We start from the raw sequence: 16,181 nt of genomic DNA, 5'->3' as shown, positions 1-16,181 counted from the left end.
TTTTGACACACTGATGATATGGAGGTTTTCCATAACATGCACCTAATTTAGACTTCAAGATTCAAATTAAGTGTTGTGGTCTTTACAATTTCATCCAAAACAAATTTCAATCATTTACTTTATGTTGAGAAACTGTATTGATAAAACAAATATTAAATATAAATATAAATATATTTTACCTCCTGCATGAGGTGAATGTTTGTGCTCAACAAGTACTGTTCCATACCATACCATACCCTGTCAGCAGAATTAAGATAATAGTTCCATATGCACTGCCTCTGACATGTACGGCATCATGGTCAAGCATTGGACTTGGGCAGAGCCACATGACAGACCCTGATGTGAAAACGTTTCCAATGGCAGCTAATGCTGGAACTAAGATGACTCAAAACGAAGAGAAGTGGTCAGATCGTATGTTATGTTTTATACCGCACACTGTTACCATTGGAATGGTCTCCTGGCACACATGTGGCTTTGCAAGACTGAGGGTGGGATGTGATACTGCGTGAAGAGTGGTAGGGTGGTCCAGAACCAGGACAAACTGGCGTCTGTGCATGTAGGCTTGCTGATGAGTTGATTGCGGACACTGGCTTGTTGTATTCGTAAAGGTAAGGCCCAGTGTCTGGGGTGTTTGTTGTATGAGAGTGTTTGTTATGTTGGGTGTGTGCGTTTCAGATGTAGTTTGGCAGGTAGTTCTGATTGTGTGGACTGGCTTGTTGTATCCTTAAGTGTAGGGTCCAGTGTCTGGGATTGTTTGTTGTATGCACATGTTAGTTATTTTGGGTGTGTGTTTGTGTGTAGTTTGGCTAGCCCATAGGGCATGTATAGTTCTTGGGAGGTATGTTGGAGGGGAGCAGGGTGGTTAGTACACTGGCTACTCTCAGAGGTAATCCAAGTATGTCCGCAGAGCTCATCCAGCTGCAACACAATGGTACCCTCCAATTCTTACAAGTGCAATACACTGGCCACCCCCACAACCCCTCTAAGCTAGCCACTCCCACAAATTCCTCGACGTGCAATATATTAGCTGCTCCCACAAGACCCTCTGTGTGCAGCAAGGATTACTAGACACAACTTTTGAGTGCAGCAAGATTAAACAGCTAAAGTAACGCATGGCTAATCTTCACATTTCTTCCTAAACGTGGGACAAGGCTAATATTAACAGCTCTTTCCAAACGTGACACATGAATAATCTTCAAAATTCTTTCTAAATGGGGGGGGGGGGGGTTGGGCGCTGTTGCGCACGCAGCCGGATGGAGATTAGTGTGTGAGCTCTGCAGGCAAGCTGAGGTCTGGAGACAAAAGCTTGCAAAATACAGCCCGGTTTTTAACCAACATTTATTAAGTGGTGTATGAAGCTGCTGTCCATCCACCCACCCACCAAGTATGGAGAGATTTGGTACAGTGGTTCCAGCGTAACACTGAGTTTTAGGTGCGACCCTGAGAAGCCTCCCGGCTAGCCCAGTTCACCACGTGAGTCTGTGAGCAGCAGTGCCACAAGCGCCGCAGCGAGAGAACAGCCGGACACCCTGCTACCATCTCGGCTCGACGGACGATCGAGGGACCTGCGGCCGCAACAGTAAGGAGACGCTGGTATCTGAGACACATGCTGCCATGAAGAGCATGCGGGCACTCCGGTAATCCACTGTAGAGCACCTGCACATGCACGGCTACCATAGAAGGACCCGTGGACATCGATACGCCTCCTCCCAACAGACATCAACGCACAAGGTAAGGCCGACCCAGTCTCCTCCCTCCAACCCAGACCCAGCACACGAAACCATGACCACACTCAATGCCTGCTGAGGTGCCGGTCGCTGTGGGTGGACGACCTCAGAAACTTGGAGGCTGCAGATTGAATAATCCCATATGGGAACAACACAGCTTGGGATCCCCGCTCTGGAAGCCCGCTACGAGTAGAATCCCTCCCCGCTCCAGCATGAACTACTGGCTCCAAATAGCCGCTCTCGTTCCATTGCAGTGCTCCATACTGAATCCAGGGCGCACACACCACCGTTGACATTCAACGGTCTGCCCACTTTAGTAGGGGCTTCATAAGCAGCCTACAAACCCCACGCAGCTGGGAGGCCTGTCACTCCTGGAACTTTGGAGGCTCTCCGGTGCAATAAACTATCTCGCCCGCAAAGATCAAACCAAAGCAGCCCCACATACAACCCACATTACGAAGGGAGTCAGGGCGGCCTATAATACGCTGGGGATTCACCCGCGGCGCCACACCACAGCCACTGAAGAAAGACGTGGCGGCCCCCTGACCCCCACGACCAACCAACACAACTTCCACAATCAGCATGGAGCCTAGAGCACGTACACAGTGAAGCATACTGCCAGCCATAAAGCCCGCCGAGCAGCCTGGTGCACCCGACCCGAGCAAAGGAACCGCGCTGTGTAGACACGGCACTAGCTGGATGCAAGAGCATGCACTGGAACAGACACACACTGGCCACAAATCACGTGGCACGGCCCTGCACTAAGGCTAATAACACAAGGAGGCCCAGGGCAAGACACAGAGCCTGGGCGCACCCCATAGTGCACTCAAACTAGTGATTGATTGAAGCAATAGGGGCGAAAAGGGCGCAGAAAGTTCAGGTCCGCAAGGGCCTGACATCTGGACATATTACAACACCATAAACTTCAGAGACCATTAAACTCAGGTAGCTACCGGCACAGGAAATTCAGCCAGTATATCATAACATCAAGATGCAACTACTCGACCACAATAAGATACGCCCCGCACCCCAAGGAGGGCCGAGCCCACGACACAGTAGACTGCTGAAGATATGGCCATCACCGAACGGTGAGGTGATAGTTACATTTTGAGGACAGACCACGGACGCCCAGTAACTAGCAAGGATGGCGTATTGCACATAGCAGACACGGCACTATACCACACCCGCGACCTGGAGACAAGAACCACAACCCCATATGCCCATCGAAATGAGGCCCACCCTCGTGCTGCAGCCAGGCTACCCAGAAACGTGATCACTGGAGCACAGGCCAGGTAGGTAGAGGAGGGAAACGCATAGTTGAAGTTCGGGGGAACTATGAGGGAGGGTGTGGGGGTATGCAGGAATGCAAAGGGTGTTAAAGTTAAAAATGTACAGACATACACAAGGAGGTCATATGGCAACAGCAAGCAACACTTGATCACTATGGAACATACTAGAAACTGTACGGAATATGGCTGAAAAAGACCCAAAAGATCTTAAATTGATCAGCTGGAATGTAAGGGGACTGAGGATGCCAGTGAAAACACAGAAAATAATGGTGTATATTAACAGAACTGGTGCCCAGATCGCATTCCTCCAGGAGAAACACTGACTGGGATGTCAGGCGGACAAAATAGCACCTGGTTGGTGCAACCCCTGCTTCTACACGTCGTACTCGAGCACAGCACGAGGGGTACTCACGTTAATACCTAAGGCACTACCTTATACACATTTAGCGGCTGAGTGTGATCCAGAAGGGCACTACGTGATCGTTCACGGGAAGCTCTCCGAAGTGGAGGTACTCCTCATTAATCTCTATGGCCCAAACACGGATGAACCAGACTACTACACTAAGATCTTTCAGTCGTGTGCCAAATATCCCACTGCTCATATAATCATAGGTGAGGATTTCAACACGATACTGAACACCCAGCTGTACCGTACATCCCACATCCCCAGAACACTCACCCAAGCTGCGCGCACAATACACACGCACATAACCGGCCTTGACCTAAGCGATGTCTGGCGATCCCTACAGGGAGAGAAGCAAGCATACACCTTTTACTCGTTGGTGCATGACATGCACTCTAGAATTGATATTTGGCTGACATCCCAGGGGGTTCTAGGATGGGTGTCTGAGGCGACAATATTTCCCAGCACGCTCTGGGACCACTTCCCTGTATTGTTGAGCCTGCACATTTCATAAGTTTACCCACGAAGACCCCCTTGGAGATTTAAGGCAGCAGCACTGTCAGATCAAGTTATAAGTCCAACCTGACCTTACATATTGATGAATATTTAAAGAAAAATGAAAATATGGTAGAGAAACAAGCAACTCTTTGGCAGGCCTTCAAGGTATACATAAGGGGGGTCACCATGTCGACCGAGCTGGGAGTGCTTAAAGATATTTGCAGGGAGCTCCGGCGGCACAAGGGAAACAATGCCCAACAGCAAGAACAATACGCCATTAACCCAACAAACCAGACCAAATTAGATATTAAAACTCAACTAGGAGTACAAAGAGACAGCAGAACGGGAAATCTATTACGACAGACCGGCAGCTGCTAGAAGATACGGTGAACAAGAGCGCCCCGGCAAACTCCCTGCTAGGATGGTGAGAGGGGAGCGTGGTAATTCCAACATCCCATGTATAACACGACCGGATGGGGCGGTGGTTACCGATCAGGAGGAAATAGGGAAAGTCTTCTATAATTTCTACTCGGGCCTGCACTCTCCCCAGAGTTTCGCTACAGATGAAGAAATAGATAGATACTTAGCTGGGATACCCATCACACTTTTCTCGTACGAGACAAGAGATGCACTAGAAAATCCCTTGAACCAGGTTGAGATAGCAGGAGCTATCACAAACCCCTACCAAATGGGAAGGTGCCAGGGTCGGATGGGTTGAGTGCCAGATTTTATAAAGAATTTGCTATGACCCTGGTACCTAGACCCTTCGCAGTCTGGACCGAAGCTCTAAACATGGTGAATTACCTGAAATGACTAGGGAAGCGATCATTGCTCTACTGTTAAAGCCCAAGAAACGGCCAGAGGAATGCGGCTCCTACAGGCCTCTCTCATTAATAAACACTGACGCGAAGATATTCGCTAAGATATTGGCCACACGATTGAAGCCTCTAATGCTGCATATGGTCCATGAGGACCAGGCCTGTTTTATATTGGGCAGGTCCACAGCGACTAATGCACGCTGATGCTATAACATCCTCGCATCAATACCCAAAGACACACAGGGGTTGGCACCGACACTAGGCATGCAAAAGGCCTTCGACATGGTCTACTGGCCCTTCCTATTTAGGGTACTCAATAAGTATGGATTTGGGCTGAACTTTGCGCAATGGGTGCGGATACTATACACAAAACCATACGCCAGAATCTGCATCAACCGAATACTCTCGGAGATCCTGGGGTTGGCAGGAGGTACCAGGCAGGGCTGTTCGTTGTCCCTTTTATTATTTGCTCTAGTTATAGAACCACTTGCAGATTTACTGAGAGCTCGACATAGTAGGATAGGAATTTCCCTGGCGGGTAATATTGAGATCATTACATTATATGGGTTGTATTCCCTAATGAACCACAGATACACCCGGGTTTGTGGTACATGTTTATCGCCAACACAACCAAGACATCCATCTCCACACTATATAAAATCGCACAATCCACTAGAGAAACATTACCCCCAGAGGATAAAGGGAAGGAACAAGTTACTTACCTGTAACTGTTGTTCTCCAGCATGGGTCTGGCATGGATTCACATGCTCATGAATATTCCCCGTCGTCAGGCTGGGAATCCTCGGTAAAGAAAAAACCAGTATCAGTTTCGTTTCTGATCTGTCTTTCGTAGTAATAACCAATCACTGGTCTCTGCGTCATACTGACCACAGCCAATGACTGCCCTCCACCTAAGCACCGCCTCTGGCAGCCATCTTCAGATTTGGAAGCACGTGAAGTGGCAGTATGACCAAGTGAAGAGCCGCAGAGGGGTAGGCGGGAGGGTTCGCATGTGAATCCATGCCAGACCCATGCTGGAGAACAACAGTTACAGGTAAGTAACTTGTTCCTTCTCCAGCATGGGGTCTGGCATGGATTCACATGCTCATGAATAAAGAATACACAGCAGTACACACATGCACAACCACGGGAGGTGGCAAAGGCTCAACATTAAGCAGTACATCAAACTCAACATTAAGCATCTTACCTCCTCACCAGGCTCACCTCAGGCGAACAGGTTGCGCAGCACTGCTTGGCCGACCCTGGACTCCTCCCTGGAATCCCGATCGACGCAGTAGAATTTCGTGAAGGTGTGCGTCGACCTCCACGTAGCAGCCCTGCATATGTCCAGCAGGGGCACACCAGAAAGGAACGCCGTAGTAGCTGCGATCGCTCTGGTGGAATGGGCTCTCGGACGGCCAGGCAGCGGTCGGTTTGCCAACCGATGACAGTACATGATACAGCCGGAGAGCCATCTGGAAATGGAAGCCTTCGAGAGAGCCTTCCCCTGATTGACAGGCCCAAAGTTCACAAAGAGTTGTGACGTCTTCCGAAAACACTTCGTGCGGTCCACGTAGAACTTCAGCGCTCTAGCCACATCCAGCGAGTGCAAAGTCCTCTCAGCCGGCGACGAAGGCGACGGGAAGAACACAGGCAACACCAAGGGTTCGTTGAGATGGAAGTCCGACGGTACCTTGGGCATGAAGGAGGGGTGCGTCCTGAGCACTACCCTCGTGTCGTGAAAAGTCAAGTACGGGGCCTTGCATGAAAGGGCCTGGATCTCTCCCACCCGTCGTGCGGAGGTGATGGCCACAAGAAACGCTGCTTTCCACGACAGAAACTTCAACGGGGCCGAGTGCAGAGGCTCGAACGGAGGTCCCATGAGCTTGGTCAGCACCACGTTGAGCTCCCACGCCGGGGCCGGAGCCTTCACTGGCGGGAACGATCTGAACAGTCCCTTCATGAACTCTTTCACCAGACGATGAGACCACAAGGACGTCCGGCCCGTGGTTCTGGTGTATCGGGAGATCGCAGCAAGATGAATCTTGATGGACGCGTGTGCCAGTCCAGCTTTGGCCAGCGTCAGTAGGTACGGCAGTACCTGGGGAGCCGTAATCCGTAGAGGGTTAATCTTCTGTGCGTGGCACCAGACAGAGAACCTCTTCCATTTGTGTCCGTAGCATTTAAGAGTCGAGGACGCCCTGGCCTTTGCAAGAACCTCTCTGCAGTCGGCCGGTATGTCGTATCCTCCAAACTCTAGCGCTGCAGGAGCCAGGCCTGCAAGTTCAGCGATTTCGGGTCGTGGTGGAGGATGGCGCCTCCTTCCCTGGAGAGAAGATCCGCGTCCACCGGCAGCTTGATTGGCGGGGACGCTGACAAGTCCAGAAGGTCCGGGAACCATATCTGCCTCGGCCACGCAGGTGCGACGAGGATCATCCTGCACCGTGACCTCTTGAGCTGGTTGACGAGCCGGATTAGCAGTGGCAAAGGAGGGAACGCGTAGAGGAACAGGCCCTCCCAGGGGAACGAGAAGGCATCGCCCATGCTCCTCGCCTGGGGAAACCTGCTGGCGAACCTCCGGCACTTGGAGTTCGTCGCCGTCGCGAACAGGTCGATCTGGGGAGTGCCCCACCGTCGGAAGAGGCGATCCACTAGTTCCTGCCGTAGTTCCCACTCGTGGCACGAGCGCAGCTCCCTGCTGAGTGAGTCGGCGATGGTGTTTTTTATCCCTGCCAGATGAAACGGCACCAGAAACATCCTTTGGGCGACGGCCCAATGCCACAGGTCCTGCGCCTCCTTGGACAGCGCTGGGGACCTGGTTCCGCCCTGTTTCCTGATGTAAAGCATGGTGGTGGTGTTGTCGGTGAAGATCCTCACCACCTTGCCCTTGAGGGACGGAAGGAAGGACCTGAGGGCCCAGAACACTGCACGGAGCTCCAGGACGTTGATATGGAGGGACTTCTCCGTCGGGAGCCAAAGGCCTTTCGCGTGCAGATTTTCGGTGTGCGCTCCCCACCCTTCCAGGGAGGCATCGGTGGTCACTGTCTCCTGGTGATCTGGGGTCTGGAAGTCCATGCCCGCCGTCAGATGCGTGCGGCTGCCCCACCACCGGACTGCTCGCCGGAAACTCTCGTCGAGTGTGATCCTCTCCTCGAAGCTGCCCGTCGTTTGGATCCAGCGCGCGTCCAGGAACTCCTGCAACGGGCGCATCCGGAGCCTGCACATGGGAATGAGGTAGATGCAGGAAGACATCATTCCGAGGAGGGACTTGATGGACCTCACCTTGGCCGCGTCGGAAACCAACATCCGCTGTACCTTGCCCAGGATGGACCTGGTCCTTTCCTCCGACGGGGAGGCCAGAAGAGACACTGTGTCGAGCTTCGCTCCCAGAAACAGTGCGTTTTGCGCGGGTACCAGGTGAGACTTGGCATAGTTCACGGAGAATCCCAGGTCCGTGAGAAGTCGGACGGTCCTTGCCGTGTGATCCAGGGCGAGCTCCCTCGACTTGGCTCGGATGAGCCAGTCGTCCAGGTAGGGGTAGACGTGGATCCCCTCGCGGCGCAGCTGCGCCGCCACCGGTGCAAGGCACTTGGTGAATACCCTGGGTGCCGACCGTAGTCCGAAGGAGAGGGCTTTGAACTGGTAATGACGCCCTTGGACCACAAACCTGAGGAATTTTCGGTGCCCCTTTAGGATGGGAATATGGAAGTAGGCATCCTCCAAATCCAACGACGACAGGAAGTCTCCTTCCTCCAGCTGACCCAGGACGTGCTGGAGGGTGACCATCCGGAACTTTTGCGCCTTGATGAACTTGTTCAGACGTCGCAGGTCCAGGATGGGGCGCCATCCCCCCCGTCTTCTTCTTCACGAGGAAGTATCTCGAGTAAACTCCGGAGCCCCGAAGTCTCTTTGGGAGGAGTTCGATGGCGCCCTTCCTCAGCATCGCCTTTACCTCCAGGAGAAGTTGAGGGACGTGAAGTTCTTTCCTGGTCACGGGGGGGACGCGCGGACACCTTCTTTGAAATTCGAGCGCGTGGCCCCGGGCCAAGGCGTCCAGCACCCAACGGTCGGTGGAGATGGACTCCCACACGCTGACGAAGCTCGCCAGCCGGCCTCCCACCGGGGTGCTTCGGTGGGGGCCCGACCCCACGGTCGGTTCAATCCTGCTTGGACGAGGCTTTGCCGCCTCGACCTCCTTGGCGACGACGGCGGAGTCCGCCAGACTTGCCTCGTCCTCTGTAGGCCTCCTGAGACGACGAGCGGGCCGCTTGACGGTAGGTGGAAAAACCGCCGCCGGAACCTTTGGAGGCGCCCTTGCCTCCGCTGCTCCGAAAGGGCGTCCGTCGTTGCTGCAGAACTCCCAGGGCCCGGCCCGTCTCAGTGTCCGCTTTAATGGCCTGAAGGGAATCGTCCACTGTTTTGCCAAACAGGTTGTCCCCATCGAAGGGCATGTCCAGGACTCTGGTCTGAACGTCTTGACGGAAGTCCGTAGCCTTGAGCCATCCACGCCGCCTAAGGCAAACGCCGTTGCCCAACTGGCGGAACCCAGTGTCGGCGATGTCCGTCGCGACGGTAATGGCGTGGTCCGAAGCCACCTCACCTTCCTGCAGGATCTCCAGGGCCTCTGTCCTCTTGTCATCCGGCAGGAAGTCCAGCAGGGGAGCCAGTTTGTACCAGAGCTCCCTGTCGTAGCGGGCCACGATAGCCAAGGCGTTGGCCGCTTTAATCGTCGTCGCTGCCGACGAGATGACTCTGCGTCCCATAGCGTCCAATTTCTTTCCCTCACCGTCCGGTGGGGAAGTCGATGTGGAGGCCGCACCCCCCCCCGCTTTCTCCCTGGCCGCCGCGGAGACGACGGAGTCCGGGGTAGGCTGCGCCCGGAGGCACAGGGGGGCCGTGTCCGGGACCCGGTACTTCTTCTCGTACCGGTCTCTTCTAGCTGGCGTCGTGGAAGGGTTCTTGAGGAGGGTGAGGCCCTCATCCCAAATGTCGTCCAATAGAGGCACTGAGAGGACCGTCTTCCTCTTGGCCTCGCGCCGCTGATAAAGGAAACCTTCCTTCTTCTTCTCCTCAGGGCAGAGTTGAAAAAGCTCGGATGCCCTGGAGATCATGGAGTGGAACGATCCAATCTCGTCGGGCGGAGAAGCCCTGGTGGGAGGCGACGACGGTACATCCTCGTCGTATACCTCGTCGTCCGTACCCGTCGCTGCCGTGTCAGTCCCCGTATCATCCCCTCGGGTGGACGGGGAGGAGGGCTGGAAGGGGCGCGACGGCTGAAAAGGAGGCGGAGGGTGGATCCTTCTTTTCTTGGTAGGGGGAACACCAGAAGGTCCCGGTTCTGGGTCCCCTGACGGGAGAGGTTCCGTCAGCAACGGTAGTCTCGTCCTTATCTCTGAGCATAAGGACTGTATAGCCAACAAAATGGCCGCCGAGCTGTCTCGCGGCGCTGGCAGAGGGGGATCCGACGGGCGATCAGGGGCCCCGTCGGTACCCTCGATGTCGTCGTCGTCGCCTGCGTCGGGATCCATCCCGACGGGCCGGTCTTCTTCCACGCCGAGGCCGTGGCTTAAGACTTCGACCAGCTCCTCCTCCGAGGTTGAGGCCGAATCTACGACGACGCCCTGCCCCCCCTTTTTCTTCCCCACGGGGGATTTCACGGGGGCCCTATCGATGGGCACAAAAGAGGACTCCCTCCGAGGTGGCAGGGAGACTCTGAGCCCCGAGGTCGCCACCACTGGTGTAGCCCCCACAGGCTGAGCCAGGGCCGCCGCGACAGTTTCGATAGAGGGCTTGGCCGGATGGATTAAGGCCTTCACCACCTTAGGTGCGCTCACCGCCTTATCCTTGAGGGGGGGACACTGCCTCGCTCCCCCTCCGATGGGGCCTTCGAGCTCGACCGGGGCCTCTCCAGGAGCTTCGCCGGGTGCTCGGCCTTCCTCTTACCCGACCCAGAGCGTTGGCTCGTGGTTGATGGTGCCGGGGAGGGTGCGCCCTGCCTGGCGCCCGTAGAGCCCGACCGTTCGGCGCTCCCGGTGCCAGCGGACTCGCTGTGCTTTGCCTTGTGTTGGACCCCCGTCGCCGGGGCGTCCTCAAAGGTCTTAGAAGACCGCTCGGATTTCTTCCTCTTCTTCTCGCCTGACGGGCTCTTCCCTTCCAGCCAGTTGGCGAGACGTTGATGGCGGTCCTTCATGGTCCGCTCCGACATGTTGCCGCAAAACGCACAGTCCTTCTCCACGTGCGTCTTGTCCTCATGTAAGCAGTAGAGACAAAAGGAGTGTTCGTCCTCCTTAAAGACGTTCTGCAGCTGGCATCCAGGGCAGACCCTGAACAGCTTTCCGGGCGTCGAGCATCCCTTCTCCTGGGCCATGTCCGGGCCTGAGAAACTTCTGGAGTCCTCCAAAAGCGTAGCTCGACGAAATCTTCACCCTTGAGGGGCGCAGATGAATCCGACACGGGTCCCCGTTGATCGGATGGAGAGTCGGTGGAGCTTGAGGCTCTTTTGACCGAAAACAAGAAGTTTTTTGAGAAAAAACGTGAAAAAATAGCACTAACGCTCGAGAGCAATAGCACGAGGATCCCAACACATGAACGTGCGGTAAAAATCTGAAGATGGCTGCCAGAGGCGGTGCTTAGGTGGAGGGCAGTCATTGGCTGTGGTCAGTATGACGCAGAGACCAGTGATTGGTTATTACTACAAAAGACAGATCAGAAACGAAACTGATACTGGTTTTTTCTTTACCGAGGATTCCCAGCCTGACGACGGGGAATATTCATGAGCATGTGAATCCATGCCAGACCCCATGCTGGAGAAATGGGCTACACCATCACTGACAAGCAATGGGCAAAATTGTGTGCATTAACAAAGAAGGTCTCGTATAACTCTCGGTCCGGGTATTACACTACAAGGTACTACACAGGGCCTACTACACCCCGGCCAGGATCAAAGCTTTATACCCTGCAGCCAATGGGAAATGCCCCAGATGTGGAAAGGAGGAGGCTGGCATGCTACACACGTTGTGGTCGTGCACGCAGCTAACTAAATACTGGGCTGAGGTGTCTAACATACTTGATGAAATGGCAGATCAACCCATTGTTTGGGATCCAGGTTTATGCATGTTGGGTACAGTTGGTAAAATGAATCGTACTTGGCGTAAATTGCTTAACCTCAGCTTGATACTTGCAAAGCGGACAATATTGATGCAATGGAAAAGTTCAGAACCATCTACAAAAAATGATTGGGAAAGAGACATGACATGGGCCACTGACTGTGAAGAAGCATATGCCAGCTTACTACCCCTACACAGCCGCCCCAGAGATATATGGAGCAGATATAAGCAATATTTGTCCGATAAATGTATAAGAGAGGGAGACTCGGAAGCACTATAACACTGTACGTAAGTGTATCAGTTTGCTAGGAAACAAAATGATGACAACAATGTTAATTGCAAGTCAAGTTATGATGATATGCCTGTGCAAGTTACAATAAAAGTAAAACAAAATATATATATATTTCTAAATTTATCGCATGGCTAATCTTCAAAGGGCCGGTTCATGGAATGTTTTCCTATGGGTTTGCGCCATTATAAAACACTTCCATGAATCAGGCCCAACGCTCTTTCTAAATGTAGCGCATTGCTAATCTTCGCATTTCTTTCTATATGTGACGTATGGCCAATCTTCACAATGCTTTCAAAATGTGCTGCATGGCTAATCTTCAAAGTTCTTTTTAAATGTTACGCATGGCTAATCTTCCCAAGTACAACACATTGTTTACCCCCAGAATTCATCCAAGTGCAACACACTCCCCAACCCCAGAATTCACCCAAGTGCAACACACTACCTACCCATAGAATTAATCTAAATGCAACACAACATTCGCCCCAGGGATCACGTGAGTGCAACAGTGGCTACCTAAGGGGCACAACAGGATTCAACACAGTAGCTATCTAGTGCGCCCACAGAGTAATGGACAATAACATTGGCATGGTTTTACCGGAGCACAGTAATGGCTGTGCTCCCCATCTGTATCATCCTACCTGAGTTGTGGCTATAGGGTGTTCCGTCAGGCGTCCACGGGCAAACAGGGAATGGGAGCTGCCCTTTGCTGTAGCCCTTCGATCCCTGGGGCCCTCTGTGAAGAGGGCTACTTCCTGGAGTAAACAGCCAGTCACAGGCCATGTGGGCATGAAGAGGACTGGTGTGGGGGTTCAGAGGGAAGGAGGCATGGGAGCGGAAAGGGGAAATAAATAAAAGCGGGCTGGGAAAAAAATTAAAATAAAAGTGGGTTGGGGGAAAAATAAATAAATAAAAGCGGGTTGTGGGCAGGATGTTCACTTACCCGAAGCAAGTGCACCAAGCACTGAGGAGAGATCAGAACCCACTCTCACTGGCCTTCACACAAGAAAGCTTGTCAAAGATGTTCAGTCAAAGATATCCCTCCGTCCAAGGTCAATTGGTTATTTTGCCACCAAGTGTTCCTTCACTTGGTGGAGAATGATGGAGGGTCTCACTTGCGAGTGTATTGGGTTTGAAAGTTTCTTTCTGTAGTACATGGACACAGCCTTGGATTGAAACTCTTTGTTTACATTTGATAGGCTAAGTAATCTTGGCATGCCCTTAACTCCAAATTTGTAAAGGCTACATACAAAAACCTGTCAAGAGTATTCCTAATGTAAAATTGAAGCTATGATATATTTATCATCTTAATCACCTGATAAAGTGTACATAATATCAGATTGTCAAAGGCACACAAACAAAATATCTGTTCAGAATGGCACACAATTCTGTACAACAAGAAACCTAAAACAAGATACGCTACTTTGACACTAACCTTCCTTTGCTGTTGATTCAGTTTCAACAGCTTTAACTGGCACTGCTTCCATTGGTGCGGCTTCTACTAGCTCTGCTTCAATGGGTGCTGCTTCCACAGGCTCAGTATTAAGGGGCGCTGTGTCATCAGGCGCTGCTTCAGCTGGCTCTATATGACAAAAAGTAACGTCAAAAGAATAGCACATTTCCAGAAAAATTAAGCGGTTGCATCGTACTCCGAGTATGTGCCCATTCTCTCATCACAAGGCATTTGATTGCCAACATTGTCCGCAAAGACGACAAACAACTGTTAGTAGACCTACACAAAAAGACTTATGACACTATAAGTTAACAACCTGCATCAGTATTAAATAATGAATGTCCTGCCTCTGGTATCAACCTTTCTGATCGATAGGATATTCTTCCTGTCGACTCATCTTTTGAAATACAACTTAGATGCAGCCTACGGCTCCATCATGACTCCTTTGCGTAGTCTTGTACCGAAAGTGATGTCATGCAAAATTTTCTCTGAAATTACAGAGCCATTTCCTTCAGTTGCACCCTACTGGCACCGCGCAAACTCGAGGAACGGCAGAACTATCAAACATGAAACGGGGAATAATTGTAAAATTTTCAATCAAGTCCTAACAGGGTAAGTGGTAGGGGGATGAGGAAACCGGGGTAGGAAAACCGTATACATCTAAAGAATATTACTGAAGGTTAGCAATTTTTCCACTAATAGATACTTTCTTCCAACAGATTTTGTTATCATTTGAAAGACTCAAGGATGTGCCTAAAGACCGAATGGAGGTAGATTTTGATGTAAAAAACAGCTGTGAGATCAGCAATACTAAGTAACGGAATAGTCCGGCAAAAGGAAGTAGCCCATTCAAAAGACTCTGTGAAAGGTACATTGTTTGAAGTTATAAACAGAGCAGGAATTAGGTTTTTGTTAGCATAGGCCATTTTAATTTGACGGACTCCACTAGGACGGTTTTATTTATCGTTGGATTGTTGAGACTACTCCCATCTTAGTTATAGGGCAGATTAGGACTTTCTCCAACCCCAGCATTTTCAATAAAGGTTTTACAAATTGTATCCATTGTGTCAAAAAAAACTTTTGATACCATGACTTCCCTACAGCTGGGACACATGGAACTAAGAGACTACTTTAGGTCAGAATTTAGGAAGCACCTTAAGTGAGGCGTTCTCCTTGAAAAAAATTAGAAAGGGGGGCTTGCAAGATAATGCTTGTAATTCAATAACACGTCTTGCTGAAGAGATTGCCACCAAGAAAGCTGTCTTCAGGGTAAGAAGCATGATCGGACATGAATGCATAGGCTCAAACTGAGCCATCATCAAAAATGTCAAAGGTAAGTTTAGGTCCCAGTCTGGAATCACAAATGGAGTAGACAGAAAACTATTTACAAGGCCTTTCAGGAATTGGGTTGTAGCCAGAATCGTGAAGTAGGATCCTTGATCTGGGGACCTCTTAAAACCAGACAAAGCTGCCAAGTAGCCTTTGACTGTACCCATTTGAAGGCCTGTCGAGGCCAGTAACAAAAAGAACTCTGTCAATGCAGCGGCGGAGCAAGGAATAGAGTCTATCATGCGTTCCGTGCAGCACACCTCAAATCTTCTCCATCTGCACATGTACAGAGATCTTCTAACAACCAATACCGTTCATGTGATCAAAAGGGAAGGAGGACTGGGAAGAGGAAGAGGCCCCCCCGGAGGAAGCGGGAGGTTCAAATCCCAGCAGCAGTAGAGGAGGCGGGATATCGACAGTACCGAGAACGGGGTGGTTACCTGCTGGTAGAGGCGTTCACAAAAGCTCAGTCGCAGACAAACAACCAAAAGAAGCAGAAGCCTGAGCTCCTATCCAGACAGGAAGCCTGGAGCGTGTGGAGAAGCCCAGACCCATACCTCAGAGTCCCAGAGTCAGCGCGGAGCTGCCGCCATCCCCGGAAGCAGTGGAGGGAAGCGGAGTAGGCCCAAAGTACCTGCGAACAACCGAAGATCGCAGGTAAGCTCTCCAGCGAGGTCAGGGAGACCTGGACGGCTAAGAGAAGGGAGGATCACGAAAGCGAGTCTGGGACCCGCACCCAGAAACCTAATCAAGGTCGCCAAAGCAATCCTCATAGTTACAGTACCTGACAGGATAGTATACCAGGTTAGCTGTTACCAGTGAAGTAGTAGAAAAGATAGAAGACCTCAATTAAAGAAAATGCGATTCACACTCATCTGAAGAGAGAGACAAAACAATCTTCATAGTCACAGTACCTGGCAGTATACCAGGTTGGCTGTGAAGAACAAAGTAGTGGTCAAGCAAGAAAGAAAACACAATTTGAAAGTACGGAAAAGGCAAAGCCTGCGACTCACTCACATATAAAGAGAGCACTATTCATAGTCAAAGCACCTGACAGGATAGTGTACTAGGTTGGCTCTGAAAACAAGGAGATGGCAAGAGGAAACACGAACATAATCTTCATAATCTCAGTGCATGAGAGAAACGAGAACCAGGTGTGAAATATACTGGCAAGAAACTAGTGAAATCTGTCCTCCCTAGTAATTTGTACAGACGATATCAAGGACATTTTTGGACACTAAAAGATGAAAGACCTCATTGGACATTCAG

At 51.3% G+C, this 16,181-nt stretch overlaps 1 protein-coding gene across 1 annotated transcript in view; it reads right to left on the bottom strand.

The window, feature by feature from the left end:
• The window catches only part of GTF2I (general transcription factor IIi), a 2,618,156-nt gene that overhangs the window by 226,207 nt on the left and 2,375,768 nt on the right, over positions 1 to 16,181 (bottom strand). The window contains exon 31 of the mRNA XM_069614749.1: positions 13,566 to 13,712. Within this exon, the coding sequence (XP_069470850.1) occupies positions 13,566 to 13,712 (147 nt within the window). The remainder of the gene's footprint in view (positions 1 to 13,565; positions 13,713 to 16,181) is intronic.

Source organism: Ambystoma mexicanum, chromosome 9 (genome assembly GCF_040938575.1).
Source record: "Ambystoma mexicanum isolate Mex_15411 chromosome 9, UKY_AmexF1_1, whole genome shotgun sequence".
Classification (NCBI taxonomy): domain Eukaryota; kingdom Metazoa; phylum Chordata; class Amphibia; order Caudata; family Ambystomatidae; genus Ambystoma; species Ambystoma mexicanum.
This window is presented reverse-complemented; position numbering and strand designations above follow the sequence as displayed.